Raw genomic sequence first — 19725 nt, 5'->3', positions numbered from 1 at the left:
CCGCCGTTATATTGAAACCAGGGTTATTACGGTGAAACATCTGGCTCTAATTAGAGCCTTCACCTCCCTCCCTTCCCACTCACGTCACCCCACGCACACACACACACACACACACCCCTCACGGCTCTTTGTCGCCGCTGTCGTCCCCTTCAGCATCTCTGTCCGTCTCTTCATCCCTTCTGGAACTTTCTCCCCCTCCGATTCCTCCCCACTCATTCATTCACTCTTTCTCTCCGCCCATCCAGAGCGAGCGGCCTCCCCCTATCTTCCACCTCCTTGCCTCCCACTATCTCCCTTTTCCGCAACAGTTTAGCTTTGCTTTTACACGTGTGAGCTTGCATCATGGTGCATGTGGACTGCATCTGGGGTCTCTCCTTGTTCCTGTCTCTGAGTTTAGGATGGACGAAGGCTCAGCAGACCAACTTCACCAGGTGAGGCCAATGTGTGTGTTTGAGGAACGCGTCTAATCTTCAATTGAATTGTGTTCATAAGAGCCTGTAACTTGACGACTAAAATACTCTGAATTGTTTTTGGTTCCTGGAAGCACATTCTTTCCACTTCACTGTATGATTGGGCACAGAGTTGTCCCGTTGGTTTTTGGCTCGGGATGTGAGGCAGGAGTCCGCAGTGGCCGAGCTGCCACAGATGTTAATGCTTTCGATTCTGCCTATGGGGTCGAATCAGAACAACTTTGCTCTGGACATCTTGGCCTTAATCAGCCAGCGTCTGACTCTGCTAGGGTTGTCCGGGATCGTAGTTTGTGTGTTTTTCTTCTTCTCCCATTGCATCTGCGTGTATGTTTACGTCTTCAGAATGGGGGCGGGGGGCTGACAAACGTTTTTCTCACTTGCTCCCTTCTTGTGAAATCTCATGAATATTTGTTTTGCAGTTTTCTCGGTTGAGCCAAAAAATATGGCGCCTTCAAGCCACAAACTGTAAAAAGCCCAAAACCGACAACTTAATAATAACAGACATATTCTTATTTGCTGACAAGTATACAAATGGGTCTTATGTATCCCAGCTGGCATCAGCCTGAAATTTCCCCTTCTAGGAATTTCAGCAGCGTTTATGATATAAAGTAACACAATGACATCGTTGGAATAGTCTGTCAGCTGTAAAAATGTACTTTTGTTGTCCATGCTTCTTCATGTGTACGACTTTAAACAGCGCCCCCCTGTCATTTTAAACCATGGCGACCATCCAGAGTGGGTTTTTTCACTCACTCAACGTTAATTACTACGACAATCATCAGTTATGAGCTGTGGCATAACTTCATTTAACGCCGTATGGGGATTCTGATGTTTATTGGTTGGATTAAGTATAGTTAAAGTATATGTGGTGAAACGGTATAAACATTTTAAACACCGAAAGGAATCTTTAGTCCATCCATAACGGAAGCACTTCTCTAAAGTATTTAGTAGCCAGTTTTAGTGTTAGTTTTAGTATGTTAGTATTCAGAAACCACTACAGGTTTCTGAATAGTTGTTGATTGATTTCAACATCAGGTTAAGAATGGATGAACCTGGATTGAGCTTTGTTATCTTTGTATTAAAGTTGGCAACACTTTCCACTGAGAGCTCATTGTTTCTCATGAGATCATTATTATAACATTTTATTTAATCATTTTATTTTCTCAATTACAGTTTTTATACTATTTATTGAATTACAGATGAAGTATTTTTTTAATTTAATTTCAATGTCTGTTTTTCCCAATGACAGTTTTATTTCATGCCACTTTTCATGACCCCTCACCTCTCAACTATTCGCATGTCTCTCCAGCTCGACCACATTTAGCCAGTTAACTCCTGTTAGTTAGAGCAAGAATAATGCTAAAAGTTATTCTGAAGTAACTCGCCAGAGAAAAAAAACACAGTGTAAATAAACACAGTGCACAGACACTAATGAAGCCAGAGACAGATCCGAAATGCCAGAGCTCAGAACTCATTTGCTAAATATGGCTGTTGGATGTGAAAATATCTAAAGTTGGCAAAGAAAATGTAAACCCGTTATCAGTATCCTGTCGAGGTTAATAACTTTTGGTCCGATAAAAATTCTTGTTTTGACATGACACAGTTTTTTCCAATTAGTCTGCAATGGCTCAGTGGCCAAGAGTAGAGGGAAACCAGTCACACCACCATGCTGTCTCACTGTGTCCTTCTCCACAGGCCCGTGTTCCACTGTGGAGGTGACCTGGTCACAGACTCGGGCTTCGTTGGCAGCGAGGGGTTCCCGAGCTTCTACAAACCCAACAGCAAATGCACCTGGCGCATCACCGTGAGTCACTTTGCCTGCAACATGTCGTAATACTGACTCTTTCCTCACTCGGTGTCTCCGTGTGTGACTCAATCACAATCTCTCTGGTTTCCAGGTCCCGGAGGGAAACGTGGTCATGCTCTCATTCCGCATTTTTGACCTGGAGGCTGACTCACAATGCCGCTACGACTATCTGGATGTTTACAACGGAAATTCCAACTTGGTGCAAAAACTAGGCCGCTTTTGTGGAACTTTCCGGCCTGGTAGTCTCATTTCGACCACAAACACCATAATGCTAGAGATGGTGTCCGATGCCGAGACGCAGGGCAGAGGGTTTGTGGCGTATTTCAGTGGAGCCAAACCGTACATCGATGGTATGTTGCCGCATCATTTTTAAATTAGATTCTACTTCATGCACACGAATGCGGCCACCGTACAAAGAGCAGCACCACTCTGAAATTGGGAATAATGGGGTTCAGAGCTCAGCGGTGCAGGGCACAATGGTGACCTAGAGGTTAAGGTGCCAACCATGAACTGTAACATTTACTGTTATCTCTTTAATGTCTGCTGGAATTAAATCATAAAAAGCCCAAAAATGATAAAGAGGGAAAAGACCAGTTTTACTTGTACATGTAAAAACTGTAACATGTGCATAAGTGTCATGCCATGCCCCTGAGCTTGCACAATGTATTTCCCGTATGTATACTTTTGACTTGTAGTCAAATGCAATAGCTCCATTGAGAATACCAGCCCTTAATTGTGCAAGATCTTTACCTCACAAAATCACAAAAAAATGGAGTGTGCCCGACTTGTTTCAGACCAGCAGTTCTGTGGGGGGAAGATGACAAAAGCCCAGGGTGAGATCAAGACGCCCAACTGGCCCGAAAAGAAATACCCCGCAGGGACCAGCTGCTCCTGGCTTATCACTGTGGAGCCGGATATGGTCGGCAGCACACCCACTCCCAGCATGAAAACGTTTTACTTTCCAAAGTTTCCACACACCCAACATGGGAAACAACAGCTTAAGTGATTGTTCAAAGTCCTGTTTCTGTTTCTGTTTTGGACACCAGGTAATTCAGGTGAATTTTGGCAAGTTCGTCCTGGAGGATGACACCTATTGCCGGTTTGACTATGTGGCCTTCTTTAACGGTGGAGAGAAAGACGATTCACGGCTGATTGGAAGATACTGTGGCGATCAGGCCCCGCAGTAAGTGGCAAGAGATCCCTAAAGGTGTCAGTTGGCCTTTAAAGTGATTTTAAAACCCACCGCTCTTAACGTTCCACCCCATCTTCTACCTGTCTCCTGTCCAGGCCTATTACTACCAATGGCAACGTGCTACTAGTCCAATTCGTGTCTGACCTCAGTGTGACATCTGATGGATTCCTTGCCCACTACACCAGTGTCCGACCTGGTTCTCAGATACCGACAACCAACTCAGGAGCCGGTACGAGGTTCATCCCCCCAATACCTGCAGTCAAACCCGTCGCCACCATAAAGCCACCGGTCCCCACCGCCAAATATGTGGCACCGGAGCCCACCGGGAGACCCAGACCAGTCAAACCCACGAGGGGCCGCGGACAGGGCACCACGGGCCCGGACAGGAGGGTGCCCGTCACAAGGCCGAATGGAAAGAGGCCTGGTGGGTGACGCTATGTGCACGCTGCGCTCGTGTTTCAATGTGTGGAAGATGTATATATCTAATGTTTGTCATTCTTTGTGTTTTTAGTCCCTCAAAATCCTCTGTGTGCCAAAGCCTGTAAAAGAGATGGAACCATCAAGACCAGTTTCTGTGCCAGTGAATTTGGTGAGTTTCCTCCCACTCACATGATGCAACAAGTAACTGATGCGATGCTGTGTTCTCACTGAGCTCTCCTTTTTGCAGTGATAACCGGGAAGGTGACCTCTCTTGCCGCCGGGCCCCGCGGTACTCTTCAAATCAGCATCTCCCTCATTAAGGCCTACAAAGTAGGCCGACTAACAATCGCGCAAGTCGGAGAGACCATGTCTGTGAAGCTGGTGTCGCAGTGCAAGAAGTGCCCGCTGCTCCGCAGAGGTATCTTGGATTTACATACGCATACACCACAGACTATTAGCGTTTCCCATTTACTCAAAAATGTATATACTTATCATTCGTTCTGCTCCTTCTTCCTTTCCTATAGGTGCCAATTACATTATCATGGGTCAAGTGGATGAAGACGGACGTGGTAGCCTGATACCTGGTGCATTCACAGCTCCATACAAAGCCCCACATGACAGATTATTAATGAATATCAACAACCAACCCTGTTAACCTCACACGTCTTTAAAGGCTGGGAAATTCATATGGCCTATCAAACACACAAATCCAGACCTTACAATGTGAAATACAGATCTGTTAATGGATGACATTACAGTGAAACATAACTTCAGTTTAATCCACCATTTTAAAGGACTAAAAATGATTTTATTCAAACATCTGCCAAACCTAATGTTTGTAATTTATACATGAATAAAGGTTTTATATCTCTTTCAAGTGGTTTGGCTGCATACTTGTTCATAACTTTGTAGCCTAAAGCTCTTTCCAACTGTATCTCTGTTTCCACCTAGTGGATTTAAAGGGTAATAGCACTTAAACTCAACCACCGCTAATCCTACAAGCTTTTCTTTTTAAAGCAGGTCTTGAATTCAAATCCTTTGACATGAGTTTAGTTGACCATTAGTCATGTAGTCTACTATCAATATGTGACGTGTGACATGGGGATTAATGATCCCAGAATGTTTGCTTGAGTTTTAATAAATGAATCTTTGAGTAAATATCATTATTACTCAACTGTATATATTTTCCAAGAAGAAGATTCAAAATCAAGACTTTTTGATTTGCTAGTTAAAAAAGTATTTAGAATCTAAATGTACCCTCTGAGTCAATGTATTTTACATACATACTATACTATGGCTTTTAGTGACTTTTATTCAACAACTATAACTAGTTTTACTAAATTAATCTTTATTGCATCAGAGGTAAAATGAGAACAATGAAATATCTAAAATCTCGTATTCTGACAGTGTGTTACAAGATCTCGATACAAAAAAATATCTCTTTATTTCGTATCTTTCATGACCTGGTGACCTGTCCAGGCTGGTCTGGGATCAGCTCTGAGCCAGAAATAAGCAGATGAGGAAGATGTATGAATGAATTGATGTTACTATGGTCCATATTGTCAGGAAATTCAGACCTGAACAGTGTTTCACAGATACAACATTATACTTAATAATATTGCAGTGCCATCTAATACAACTACAACTGTAACTACTCCATCAAATTATATAAATCTTTGACCATTTTCTTTAAAACCAAGCATATGCTTAATTAAATGAGCAGAAATGTCACAACTGTATCTCTACTTGTACTTGTAATCCACAGAAATACTTCTAATACCACCGACACTTCAGTAAATGTGTATCCCTGAACAAATACAAAGGACCAGACTTCAATACTCATAACATTTATGGCAGAACATAAATATCCCTCACAAAAAAGATTACTGAATGACATTTCAAAGTACTGCTCACAAAATATAATTATTACTCAACTGTGTATATTTTCCAAGTGAAAAAATGTGGATTCAAAATCAAAACTTTTTGGTTCGTTTAGTGAAAATAATTTAGAATCTACATCTACCCTCTGAGTCAATATATACATACATACATCACTTTTTTCGCACAATTTTACTATGGCTTTTTTTTTAACATGCTAATATATATTATTAATATATTTTTGTCAACATATTAAACTAACATTTCTTCATGAAAATGTTTGACCAGGGGAATCCGACTGTTTAATTCAAACAAAGCCCACGAGGGGTGTAACTTTTTAGGACTTTTTAAAATACCCTACTATGACCTACTATGACCTACTCATGACGTTTTTCGACATACATTATTATAACTTTCATTACTAGCATGACTTTTTAATGACTTTTTTACAGATCTTATTCGGAACCTTTTTAATTACTTTTTGGACTTATTATGCTATTACTTTTACAGTCAGAATACATATTTTCTACTATACTATGCCTTTATTATGACATATTATGACCTTGTTATTATGCCATGACTTTTTATGCTCTGTTATTCATTACTGTAATTTCCCATTCTGCATTTGAATGGCATAATATGATAATTAAAGTTTAAAATAATGAAAGTAATTACATTCTTTATCTCTTTAGCCTATTGAAAGCTGCAGGTCTGCTGAGACCCTCAGCTCCTTTAAATCCAGATGGAAGACTTTTCTGTTTGCTGTTGCCTTTAATTGAACCAGATTCAATTGCTGCATCTCACTACTGCATTTTATTTCTTAAACTGCCCTGCAACTTTTATTCAACTTTCTTTTTTTTTGACTGTTTTAATGTTTTCTTAACTGTTTTTAAATCTGCATTATGTTTTGATGCTTTTAATGGTTTTATGTGAAGCACTTTGAATCACCTTGTTATTGAAATGTACTATACAAATAAACTTGCCTTGCCTATTCTGTGAACTTCTTTACTTCTTTAAACTTCATCTTCTTTTCTTAAATGAAGTTCACAGTTCATTCAGGTGTCTCCGTAAAACAACAAAGCAGCCGGTCGAGTGACACTTTATTGTAAAAAGAAGGTATAAAAGACACTCAAAACATTGAAAATTGCATATAAAAACCAATATTGACTTCCAAACAATCACTATAAATCATGAAATATGTTGGCTGTTTGCAATGGCTTAAGAAATAGAAGAAAACTGTGGTAATTTGCATAAAACATACCGAGACTCAAACAACCCAACTTTCATCCTTAAAAAGAGATACACATTACAACCACACACGATCCTCCTTTCCTCTCCTACACCCATACGCTGCCCTTCCCCTCCCGCTCTGAAGGGCCCTGCCGGCCACAGCAGCCTCCTGCGTCAGCCCTCCGGTGGCGAGAGGCAGGAAGGTTCTTGTAGACAGCGCGGCTGTAGGGAATGAAGCACATTCCCAGCTGGAGGTGGCGGGCCAGGCGACAGTAGGCAGCGAGTGCCAGGACCAGCAGAGGGGTGAGCAGCAGGAATCCCACGACCAGCAGAGCCACGCAGCCGGCGTCGTCCAGCATGTCTGAGCAATATTGAGATGTGCCATGGGGCCGCACCTGGAGAGCAAGAGGAAGAGGAGGAGGAGGAGGAGGAAATGGATGAGTAATGGGGCATGGATGCAAAAATGAAGAAAGTATGGGGGAGGCACGCACACATGCACACACAAAACTACCTCTAGTTGTTCGGTATGTTCACAGTGGAAAAGTGGATAATTTAGGGTACTCAAAATAAATCAGTATGCACAACATATGCAGGATTTTTGAGTGAGCCGGTGGGGTAGACTACTGTCCCATAATTCACAAAGGAACTAGGCTCAGCCACAGCTGCGAAAATAAATGTAGTTAAGCTCCAGGAAGATTAAGTAAGATCATGGAAAAACAGTTTTGAATGTCTGTAAAAACATATGGCTTTCCATTTTTGCAGTTTAATTGAAAATCACAGTTTGATTGATAGTTTACATCATTTCCTGTTCAACAACCAAAAAGATTTCCGTAAAAGGTCGTCACCGTGGAGTGGCAGAGGAAGCCAAATATGATCATGGCAAGAGCAGGGGTGAGGATGGTGCCAAAGATGATGCTGGCCAGCCCGCCATTGATCAGTGCTATGATCATATTCTGTGCAGTGACCAGCACAGAGCACGCCCAGCAGTCCAGAGAGCCCCTCAACTCTAGAGGGGTGTCGGCGGCGTCGCTGCCCCCCAGAGAGTACGGAGGCGGCACCACGACTCCTGAGCCCACCCTGGAGGGGGAGCCCGGCTCAGAATAGGCCGGCTCAGGTACGGTCTTCTCCAGCGTCCCGTTCCGCGACAGACTCATCTTTCCTTGTGGTCGCTGCTGCGGGAAAGAAAAACAGCTTTAGGTCAGTAACTTGACATTATTTAATCTATTAATCTGCTATTGTTCTGAATTTCGGTGGCTTTATTGTAACTTTAGGTCTGAAAGTTTACACTTGGGGAAAATCACAATATCACAATATTGGGATGTTTTTCAAAGTCTTTTAAGTGTCAGCACTTTGTTGAAAAAAGATACCTATAAACTTGTACGTCTATTTTTTTCGGTTGCACTAATTTCTTCTCTTCCCCGAATTCTTCAGTACATCCACTAAAATCATGGAAAGCCAAAAGAATGTTAATCCATGAAGTAATGGGTCCCTTAAATAATGTGGTGAAAGGTGTGGAAAGTCAACACAGATAACTGCACAGCTCTAAGTGCGAGGAAATGGGGCTCTGCTGACCCCACCTCCAAACTCCAGGACCAGAACAATGAGGCAGCAACAGCTGGAAAACTGAAAAATCCCACTAATGACTCATGGTAGTGTCAGGGAAAAAAACGTTGTGACTTTAATTTTCAAAGAACTAATAATGTGGTACAACTCCTTTTTTTCTTTTTCTTTTAAAACATCAATGGTATGTTCCCATGTCTCGTTTCACTTTTATTTTGTAACCTCAGTGATGAATATGTTCCATTTCCCTCTGTTCTTGAGTGTGTTAGCAGCTACTGTTATCATGACAAGCACACATGGGTTTAACAAGCAATATTTAATCATCTGTCAGTACCATTTAAGTAAATTCAAGTTACTAAATCACTAAATTCATAGGATCCAACCATTGTCAACTCACTTGTTTGTCATGCTGCAGGAAGGGAAAATCTACCATAAAACAGGATGTCCATGTACATTGTATGAGTTAGACCCTCTTTTGTTTTTAGAATGTATGTATTTTAATGGTTTATTGTTTGTTTTTTAGATTGCATAAATAGCAATACCAATAATTAGATCTTATTTAAGGGTTTCCTGCTCTTATAAGATAATGTTATAGGTTCTCCAACAATCCTGAACCACATGAAGAACATTTTTGATTTGCTTTCTATTTTTAAGATGTTCTGTCTGTGAAAGTAGCAGCGTCTGCCTTCCTTTCAGCTTAAACACTGGCCTTTTTTATTTTTATCTTGATCAACTTCAGATATCAAAAATAACTATCCATAATCACAGGAATAAAATTACAGAGGAAACATAGTCAGGATGTTTCTTTCCAAGTATGTACTGCTGAGCATTAAAGTAAGCTGAGCCCTTTTGTTTAGCATTTTTCTGTTTTTTCCACATGGTTGTATTAAAAAAAGAAATGGTGACATTGTTTGTTATACTCACTGTGCTATATCCTGAGGATGTGTCCTCCTGCGGCTCGATGGTGGCAGCAGATGATGAGACTCTGAAAGACCTTGAGAGCGGTGAGCGGTCAGAGACAAAGAGAATTTCAAGAATTTCCTGCTGATGTACGTCTTCCCTCTTTGAAACCCCAGATCTTGAGAGTGGAATCAGAGTGAAGTTTCTACTACTTAACTAAATCTAAAATCTGTTTGTGTGCTGGCCTATTTCCAAAAATATCAACAGCTATTTGCTCACTTTTATGAATCCAAACTTCTCCTTGAGACCTCTTGTAGAGTGGATGAAAAAAGAACTCTGCAGACTTCAGGCAAATTCTGCTTTCCCACTGGCTTCAGCGCTTCCTTCCCTGACATTCTGTTTCCTCACTCCGACTCCAGTTTGAGATATGATTGAATGCGTAAGTGGTTACGAGTGTACGCATGTGTGTGTGTGTGAGAGAGTGTATCCTGTGTTGCCTCGAATGTGAAGGCACAGAAAGAAGGCTGGGCTGTGTTAAAGGCTGCTGTTAGTGTCGGGGCCAGGGAGCAGTGGAGGGTTTCTGTGATAACCCCTGGAACCAGGGGGAGGGAGGAGGAGTGTTTATTTGGACAGATTAGAGGAGTCAGGGTATGCTGCCCAATCCCCAACACTTTACACCCTCACTGAGCGCTTTCTCTACTCCACTGTCAAACACTGATAAGGTAGTTTTCAAAATTCAAAACAACTGAGTTGGTTTTATGTTGCCGTTCATGCACAAATAGTAAATCACAAACTGCCCGTAAGCCCATTTTGTGGATTTTAGACCGGCTGTTATATAAGATGCAGGCCATGCTACACTGCATCAGACTATACTGCACTACCGGTGAGGGTGTGGACAATAAGACAGCGCCACTCGACTACTCCAACAGCACAGGAATAAGAAGGTAAAAATGGCAAACCAGGGTTACTTAAGATTGGTCTCAGAAGCAGGAATGACAAAAGATTGCCCCTTGACCTTTTGATGAAAAACAGAGCTCCGCTTTCAGAAAACATAAGGAAATGAGGATTGTGGGGGTGGGGTTGGAAGGTGGGGGCTCTAGCTAATTTGGCGGGGGAAAAGAGTCTATCATGGGACTGATAAGAAACCAGAGAGGCTCAGTTCAAAGGGTGACATTAGTATTTTGATATGAGGTTTCATTTTTTTCATCACGCTTTGTTTATTTACCATTTCTTCACAGGGGTAGATATGTACCCCCTGGAGAGAATAAGAGCATTTGAACAGTTTGTACAAGAAAAATGATCAAAGAGTCTGTGGCATTAGTGGGTAAAAAAAGATGCAATGGGTGGTTTTGTCATTAACAATGCCACAGAGTGTTTATATGCGTATGTCAATGTCTGAGGGGGTTGGTAGAGGAAGAGCACTCTTCCTGTCCTTGGAACCGGGATATCCGCTGCTGTGTCCACGTTCTAGGATGAGATGTCTCCGCATCTGCAGTTTTGGCAATCTCATGTCCTTTAACCCGTAGAGATTGAGGTCGAAACAAATGGCAAAAATAGCAACCAGAAGGAAAAAGCTCCAGTTAACACGTTTAGAAGGTAGTAAGACTGAATGCATGTACTGCCCTGAATATTGTTGTCATGCTGTTATGATAAAGGTTGAATGTTTTTGTGTCTATCTGTTGTGTTATTTTATGAGAGAATGTCATGCAGTTAACAGGTGAACCGGTTGCCCCTTGCTGTTATTTTAGTTTGCAAACTGGTTTGTATCATTGACAGTGTATAAACTAGGTATACAGATTGGTCATATGCTCTCTAGACCACACTTTTAGCTAAAAAGTAAGAGTTTTAGTAAGACATTTCATTAGTTTCATGTTATTATTTCTCTCTTTTACTTTAAATTACAATGCTTCTAAACTAAATGGATCAGCTGTAGCCTGCAGCATTAACGAGATTGTGTCACTGACACATTGGAGGGAAAAATAAATGAGTATTGTTCTCCTGTCCCTTCATGTAGCCTGAAGCAAACTGGTCCAGTAGAACCCCCCAGTGGCCATCAGCTGCAGGCTGTGACCACAGGGCAACGGCAATAGTATCGTATAAAATATACCCCCAAAAGTAATGCCATAAAAAAGTCTTTACTTTCATCATTTCAAGTGTTGATTGTAAAAATAAATGTTATTTTCTTACAAAATACTGTTATTTTGACAGCATGCCAAATAAATGCCGCACAAATGTTGTAGCATAATATGTCATAAGGTCATAAAAAGCATGGCACAGTAAGTATGCCATAAAAATGTAGATTATTAAGAAATGTCATACAAGTCATATTCCATAAAAAATACACGAACAAATTAAATTGTATAGTATGTCAGAAAAAGGCATAGTATAGAATGTCAAAACAAATGTCATAACTCCAAAGATCTCACTGCTGCATAAAAGGTTATAGTGTCGTATAATAAACACCATACCATAAATATCATACAATTATTAAAAAAGTAAAATAAGTAATTGCATCAATTAATACAATCGTCAGAGTTGTTATCTTATGTCATAATACAGTATAAAGTAATACATGTCACAGTATAGTATGTCAAAAAAAAATTGAATAAAAAAAAAACATAGCATATAGTATGCCAAGTGTCAATTTGTCATATAATGCCCAAAACAAATCAAACCGCTATGGCAACTTGGCCATTTTGTTCTTTCGACATGTGGTACAATACATATGAAGTGAGTAGAAATTTTTTGAGGATAGATGCATTTTGGAATTTGCAATAATATATATATTTTCCCATATTGGGAGTGGGGTCGATCTCCCGGGACCCTCCACACTAGTGTCCTCTGGCTGGAGACGTGGCAGCGCCTCCGGTCATATGATTTTTAGTTCACACACGAACCCCACCCCGGTATTGCCCACACAGAAAAAAGATTTTTTTTTTTTTTTAAATCTCTTTTCCGTTATTATTAAACATCTGCCGATATCTAAAAAGTCCTGCAAAAAGATCCCTCTTGCGTAACTCTAGACATAGTAGACACGGAATTTGGTGATGTTGACCACCCAAAACAGTGCCATTTTTAGACGTTTATGCTGACGTTTACAGAGGCTTCAAATAGCTTCCGTTTTACACTGGTAGTGATTGGACCCCGCGAGCTAACATATTGGTTGAACAAGTCCGACATTCTACACTTCAATGGAGGAACAGCCCAGAGATCGGGCACACGAAAGGCAATACCACCACCGCGGAGAGGACAGGCGCCCTATTCAACGCACGACTTGTCTAAAACATGATCAGAGCCACTTCCAGCGCCAGCATCAGGAAACGCAGACGAAGAAAACAGGTTGGGCCATCCGGAAAAGTGAGCTAACGCTGGCTAGCCTTAGTCAGCTAGCTAGCTAATGTCAACGAGCCGACTAGCATTCGCTAACTAGCGCCAACTCCGCCGTGCTCGAGAGGGTTAGCCCGGGAGTTGGCTGGTAATTCAAGCAACACGCGTTTGCCCCCCGAATAGTTTAAAGTTCCGTCGCAGTGGGCGAGCTGGTTTAAACCGATAGTTTGCCCCTGTCGGAGCAGAGAGAGACCGCTCAGTCAGCTAGCTAGTAGGCTAGCTGACGTTGCGTGACAGTTGTCGCTGGTGGTGGTTTGACACATCGGGGATTGACCTTGTGTGCCGGTTTTACCACCCATTTTTATTTTTGCAAATGCAAATGCAACTAAAATCCTCTCCCAATTGGGTCACCGCGTGTTCTCGAAATGCACGAAGAGCTCCGTGCGCACGGCGCAATCGCTTTTCTACAGTAGTCAACCCCTCCATCATTCATTTCGGCACGCTTCTGTCCAGTTTGGGAGCGCGAGCCGGCTCCGTTGGAATGTTCGGAGCTGCCATTTCCTGTCGGCCATGTTAGAGTATCACTGTGAGCTAACGCTACAGTCACCCGGCGAGTGAACGATGCTTGTGCGGCCGCGGTGCTTTGCAACTCGGGCATGTCGCTGTCGTCGGGTGTTAGGCGGCTGTCTTGTGGCACAATCACCCACCGTTGGTGCCGCGGCGTGTTTAATGTCCGGCGAGTCGGTGGCTAAATTGTAATCGGCTAAGCTAACGTTAGCCGCCTGTGACAGGCCTGTTGCATGTTGTCCAGGCAAAGTGGAGCCGCGCTACAACGCGGTTACCGGTTGATTTATGGAAGCTGTGGCTGCAGCTAAACGGACACTGAAGGTAACCCGTCGACCGCGCGTTTGCGTCGCAGCTGAGGTGAAGTCAGTGCAAAACAAGTGAGCGCATGCATGCATGTATGATAAGTAAAGCGAGACTGGATGCAGCAGCTTGTGTGTGTGTGTGCCCACGGACATGAGGGGCAGCACCATTTAATTTAAAGGCCCACGTTGACACAGTCGTGCCTTTGCAAGGCATAGGCCTATTTGTGGTGCACGGCCACTCCAAATGGAAGTCTTAAATGCTGCTGTGAGCCCTCCCTTCACGTTCTGCCGCGACTGGTCTGCAATGTCGGGTCGGATGATTTCAAGAAAGTTAACAGGGTAACGGCCCATTGTGCAGTTGACAGGCGACACATTGCATGTCTGTAACGTGTTAAATCCACCGGGGGGATGTGTATGCATACACGTAAACTAGTAATGCCACTTCTCCGCTGCTCTGCTTTGGGGTACATGTTGCTGGAGAAACGTGGCTTTTCTTAACTGCTGCGAGGATTTATCCAAAAATACAAAGGTTAACTACGGACACAATACAGTGGGTTGTTATCAAACTTATGGTGCACATTTGTGCTTGCATAGGACATCATTTTAATTCTGTGGATACCCGAGACAACGTTTAATACTGAATGTGAATGATGCGATAATTCATACGTGGATTATTATTGAATGTGTACGATAGTAAAGCATCATAATCAGGTTCCAGGTTTTTTGACATTAGGGTCCTATATTGCTCATAATTACGTTATAACTACTTTGCCTAACCTTAACTGTAAGTTGCATAACTTCTACTGTGGTAAAGGTCAAATGAATTGCCGCAGCATTTCTTTGTAAATCTACACAGCACAGGAAAAGAATGATTTCAGTTTAAACTCAAACTTCATGACTGATTTTGTTTCCCGTTTCAGGCAATAAAAAAGTAAACAACTGTGAGGAGGAGGGGGAGAAGAATCCACATCTGTCTGATACTGTGGGTATGTCGCATCCCCCCAACAGCAGTTATAACAGACACACAAGTAATGCAAATGTGAAGCAGAAGTCCACCCAGAAGCTGTACACAACTGTTCCTAAAGTGGGCAGCAAAGGATTGGACCTTAAGAAGAATATGGACCTTAAAAATGACAAGGAAAAGGCTCTGGATTTGAATCATCATGAGGGCCAACCTATGGATAAGAAAGACTCTGCGTTGCTTCAAAATGGCGTTGTAACCTGTGGCTTAATTACAAACGGCTATTCTAGCAAGGACAATGATGGCAGCGGCTCCGAAGGTGGATATACTACTCCGAAGAAACGCAAGGCCAGATGTAACAACGCCAAGAACACTGATAATGTGATACGAGACAAGGAGAGAGACATGCAGCAGGGCAGCAGTACTCAAGAGCATGGGGCTTTTCATCTTGAGACTACAGAGAAGGGAGTGACTTCTAGACATGACGGCTTCAGAGCCGCCCATAAAGGAGAAGCTCAGTCGGCAGTGAGACGGGCTGTTGTGTCAGAGGCATCAATGGGTGAATCTCAGCGGAAGAACTCGGATGGCAAAATAGTTGGCACCTTTGGTAAAAAGACTGAGGAAAGGCACAAAGCCAAGCTTTCCTCTCCTTCAAAAGAGGACTCGTGGACTTTGTTCAAGCCCCCGCCAGTATTTCCTGTGGACAATAGCAGTGCAAAAATTGTTCCTAAGATCAGTTATGCAAGTAAAGTAAAAGAGAACCTCAACAAAGTAGCTCAAGGTGGAGGAGAGGCACTGCCTCCTCCTGTTAGACTGTCACAGGTCCCCATGTCTGCTATGAAAACCATCACCTCAGCTAGCTTTACTAACGGCCCCGTTTCTGGAAACGGTAATGGCTGCCCATCCGTGGGGACCTTCTTTGCTCCTGCTGCTAGTAGTATTCAACCAGTCCCGTCTTTCCCAAGTGGCGAGAATGTAGCATCTCCTTTGGAAAGTAGCTGTAGCTCTACAACCAGTCCTGTAGACGGAGAAGCATACGAGCTTAGAAAAACTCTTTTAATTTACCCTTTAAATATGCAACCTGTGCTCCCTAGTGCTCGTCACCTTGACCCACCGGCTGCTCAGACAAATCAGAAAGCCTTGGGAGATATCTTCCAGAATCAGTGGGGGCTTTCCTTCATAAACGAGCCCAACTTGGGGCCAGACGTAGGAGGCAGCAAGGTGCCTGCAGAAAACACGCCTCAAAGCAAGTGTCAGGCTGTCTCCGCCAAGGCCGCCCAGCCCTGCTTTGACATTGGCCCATCGTTCTTGGAGCTTGGCACTTTCGCCCAAGACTCCGAGAAAAGGACTTGTGCCCCCTGCAATGTGTCTAATGCTCGTTTTCCTGCTTGCATGGGGAGTGAGGAGGAGAACAAGCGGCAGCCGTGTGGCCAGGAAAAGACAAAAGTTGAGGCCAAGGGCGCAGGTTCTGCTGTGTTGGCTCCCAGTAAAGACAACGGTGCTAAGCCTGCACAGGGCCAGCTAGCCACTGTGTTGTTTGGCTCCTCTAAACAACAGGCCCACTCTAAAGACATTGGCCAAAGGTGTAGCTCGGATTCCTTTGATATTAAAGCTGCTGTCACTTATCACACTAAAGGTAACTTTGACTATATACTTTGTATTTATCAAATCAACTCGTATAATCATTTCAGTTGTAATCCTCAAGATTGAATTCCCGGTTGAGTTGGTGGCAACTGTTGACGGCGCCAACAAAACGTGCACTGTTAAAGTAAAGAAGTCGGTCAATCACAATTGCAACTACACTCTGATTTCATGGTGTGCACGAGTAGTAGTAGTAGTTTTCTCTGAGCATTTAGAGGCGTGCAGCCTGTCGCCTGCAACTCCACATCATGGCTGCTGCTACTTGTTCCGTAAAGAAAATGAGCCGAATCATTCGACAGATTTTCGATGAAAAATTATGATAAGTGCTAAACTCTTTTTTTTGCGACTGCTTCACAGTAAAATCCCACAAGTGTTTTTTTTTTTTTTTTGGCAGTTGAATGCTTTTTAATGTGAAGCATTCGGAAATGTCTGGCGTGGATTAGCAGTAACATAATACAGCTCTTATTTGGCTGTGGGAGAGTGAAAAGTAAACAATGAGGCTGATATTGAGGAGATAAAAATTACAAACTTTAACGCTGAATTACGCGCTGCATACTTTCCCGTCAATCCCTCTTGAAAGCAATTTTAGGCCAGTGTGGGAATTCGGGCTCTGCCATCTTTTTTTTTTTTTTTTTTTTTTTTGAGAACCTTAAGGATTACAACTTTAAGTCAAGACTCGAGAGATTTGATGCACCAAATGTATGAAAAAATGTATTAAGAAATATGGTTTATATGTTATTTTAGATTTAGTTTAGTATTGGCTTTTCTGAAAATATTCTTCACGTCCAATTAATGCTGAACTAATGTTTTTTGTTTTTCCTCAACAGAAATGGAATTCATTTTCAACTTGCAAAAACAAGGTAAACTAAACTTGTTTCGCTCCTTTTCCTCTTTTTTCATTAAATGTTTAGGCCTTTCAGTTTTGTTTAGTATAATTAGGTCTCGGAATGTTTAAACATATTATAAAAGTGAAATAAGAAGTTACTTATATTCATAAATGTCCATTGGTGTTTGGATTCTGATCCAGATGGGGTGTGATTGTTAAAAAAAAATGTAAATACTTAGATTGTATGTATCACTTGAATTCATTGACAGAGTGAGCTTTATTACTTGCAGTGCTCGTGACTTTATTTTTTACGTGGTCATCATCTATTGACTAACTTGTAGTCCATAAATAGTGGTAACCTGATTATAAAAGTCCTAAAGCTTGTTCAGTTACCTCCGTGCAAATCACTCGACACAAATGCAAAATATTGCTCAAGTTTGGCTGCAGAGACTGAATGAATGCCTTCAGCAAGCCCCTCTAGGACAGTGTGGATTAGAGCATGGGCGAGCAACACATAATGGTTAATTCTTATTTCGTAACACTTAATTAGCATCGTGTTGACTCATCCAACCCTTTGTCTCTGTTCTTTCCCCTCTGCCGTAGATCCAAAAAGAGTAGTGGTTTATGATGAGACCAAGGATGGACCTGATCAGTGAGGTAGATGGTTCTTCAGTACTTACCCTCTTCTCTTCTGTGTGCTGCGGTTATCTACCTTGGGGAATCACAACCTCCTGTTGGACAGATAAAGTGACAACTGTGAAAACATTGATAGTTTAGCATGACAGATTTTCCTTGGGATCTCCGGTGGAATAACTGACTTCTTTGGAGGGGGGGGGGGGCATCAGACAAACGCGCGGACACTCTGAAGGGACAACAAAGGAGTTGATCGGTGCCTCTCCAACAAGATAACTGAAACTTTGGAGCTGCGATACTCGTTTGTCTCATGGCTCTTTTTAGGGAGGATGTCCGGGAGTTCAACAAAGGAAGGTGTCATGGATTGCACCTCCCTAAGCCTTTATCCTGTTGAACTGCGGCCGCCGTCAGTCTGACTATGGGACGCCTCATGTCATTTTCTTTCATCACGCATTCAAATGAGTTCATTGTAGATATGTTAGACGTTATACATACACAAATGTGTGCGAGCTTGAATTAATCATGGAAGAAAGGAGAGCACACTTTGCAAAGAATGCCTTGAAGTTGTGGTTAAGTTCTTTGGAGTTAAACTGTAAGTTAAGTGGAAGCTCAAAGGTGAGGCCCCATCCAGGAAGGGAAATCCTTGTCTTAAGTCCTTTTTCATTTTTTTGTGGGGGAAATCAGAGCCCAGAAATACAAAATGTTTTTATATATATATATATATATATATATATATATATATATATATATATATATATATATATATATATATATATATATATATATACCGTTTTGTCTGCCCTAACGTGAGTGTTATCTGCACTGCAGTGTGATCCCAGAGCACAGGTACAGAAGTGCCCAATTCGAATGAAAGCGACGCCCCTTCATTGCAATGTTTATTACAGGTGTGCTAAAGATTTAAAAATCGGGTCCGTTAAAGGCCAAACCTTTTCTTACATTTCATGCAGATCATTATGATGTCACTGAAGAGTATTCTCAGATTCATATAAATATATATACCTTCTAATATATGAATCCTTGAGTTGAGGAATTAACAGAGGTTAGAGGCATTACTACCAATAGGGTCTTCTGCGTTTTGTGCTATCTGTTCAGCAGCAAGGCTCAGGATGTCATACAGATTATTTTGCTTGGCTTTTCTTTTTTAAGTAAAAACTGTTAAAATCCTATTGTCAGGAACATGTTGCATTTTATGACTGATTTAAAAAAAGAAACTACTATTTTTTTTCTTTTCTTTGACTCAGCATTTGGTCTGTTTTCTGGCATTGTTTTTCTTGCATGTTTACTGATGGGAATGGATGAGTCAGAGGTCACTGTTCATCGCCATACAAAGATAACAGTAACACAACAACAATACTTGCAATACTAATCTAGGTTCCCCGACTAGCCACTCTGTCAAACTGTGTTGAAATGTGAAGATGTGTTGTACTATTATGTTTTTGCTGTTTGATAACATTTTACATTTGCAAACCAGTGTGCAATAACACCGTGTGATCCATACAATGTGTGAAATGGGTTATATGGAGCTACAAAAAATCATCACCCAAGATGCTGGTGGGGTTTGTTAAACAATGTGTGCGTTTTCAGTTTATTGCACAAAATCCTTAAGTCAATTTTGCTAATGAGCTCACGTCGAAAGATCTAATTAAGTCTAGGGAGCCCACATTTGCTAACTGCTAGCTGGCCAGCTGTGACATCGCTTTCATCACCTTCTCCAAATCAGGACTGGTTCATTCAACAGAACGAAGGAACTGTCCAGGTTTCGTTTCTTTAGAAGTTATGATTTGGTTAATGTGTGGATTAATAGCACTTTATGTAAACTAATTGCTTTTATCTTTTAATTACTAGAAAGATCTATATGTACTGACGAGAAATACTCCTTAAAAGAATGGCTCTGGGCTGTTACTCTTCAGAAAAAGACAAAAAAAAGTTGATGAATACAGAATAATTAAATGTAACTCAGGTAGTGTTGATAAAGCCATGACTGTTTAAT

General features: G+C 41.8%; 3 protein-coding genes across 3 annotated transcripts; 2 read left to right on the top strand and 1 right to left on the bottom strand.

Moving 5' to 3' along the window:
- Positions 1 to 301: 301 nt before the first annotated feature.
- On the top strand, positions 302 to 4766 carry pcolcea (procollagen C-endopeptidase enhancer a). The gene is made up of 9 exons (XM_079214320.1): positions 302 to 431; positions 2166 to 2274; positions 2369 to 2627; positions 3072 to 3196; positions 3324 to 3460; positions 3565 to 3893; positions 3981 to 4058; positions 4137 to 4307; positions 4414 to 4766. The coding sequence occupies exons 1-9, from the start codon at positions 343 to 345 to the stop codon at positions 4542 to 4544; spliced, it is 1428 nt and encodes a 475-aa protein (XP_079070446.1). The 5' UTR covers positions 302 to 342; the 3' UTR covers positions 4545 to 4766.
- Positions 4767 to 6854: 2088 nt separating this feature from the next.
- Positions 6855 to 17799, bottom strand: tmem88a (transmembrane protein 88 a). The gene is made up of 4 exons (XM_079237142.1): positions 17762 to 17799; positions 9482 to 9551; positions 7843 to 8169; positions 6855 to 7392 (listed from the first exon to the last, which is right to left on the bottom strand). The coding sequence occupies exons 3-4, from the start codon at positions 8149 to 8151 to the stop codon at positions 7105 to 7107; spliced, it is 597 nt and encodes a 198-aa protein (XP_079093268.1). The 5' UTR covers positions 8152 to 8169; positions 9482 to 9551; positions 17762 to 17799; the 3' UTR covers positions 6855 to 7104.
- nufip2 (nuclear FMR1 interacting protein 2) lies at positions 12649 to 17737 on the top strand (the record flags this gene model as incomplete). The annotated part of the gene is made up of 4 exons (XM_079237126.1): positions 12649 to 12814; positions 14574 to 16250; positions 17083 to 17115; positions 17685 to 17737. 4 exons carry the CDS (start codon positions 12649 to 12651, stop codon positions 17735 to 17737), a joined length of 1929 nt encoding a protein of 642 aa, XP_079093252.1.
- Positions 17800 to 19725: the final 1926 nt, after the last annotated feature.

Source organism: Taurulus bubalis, assembly GCF_910589615.1.
Source record: "Taurulus bubalis genome assembly, chromosome: 2".
NCBI lineage: Eukaryota > Metazoa > Chordata > Actinopteri > Perciformes > Cottidae > Taurulus > Taurulus bubalis.
Note: the sequence above shows the minus strand (reverse complement) of the source record. Positions and strands in the feature narration are given on the sequence as shown.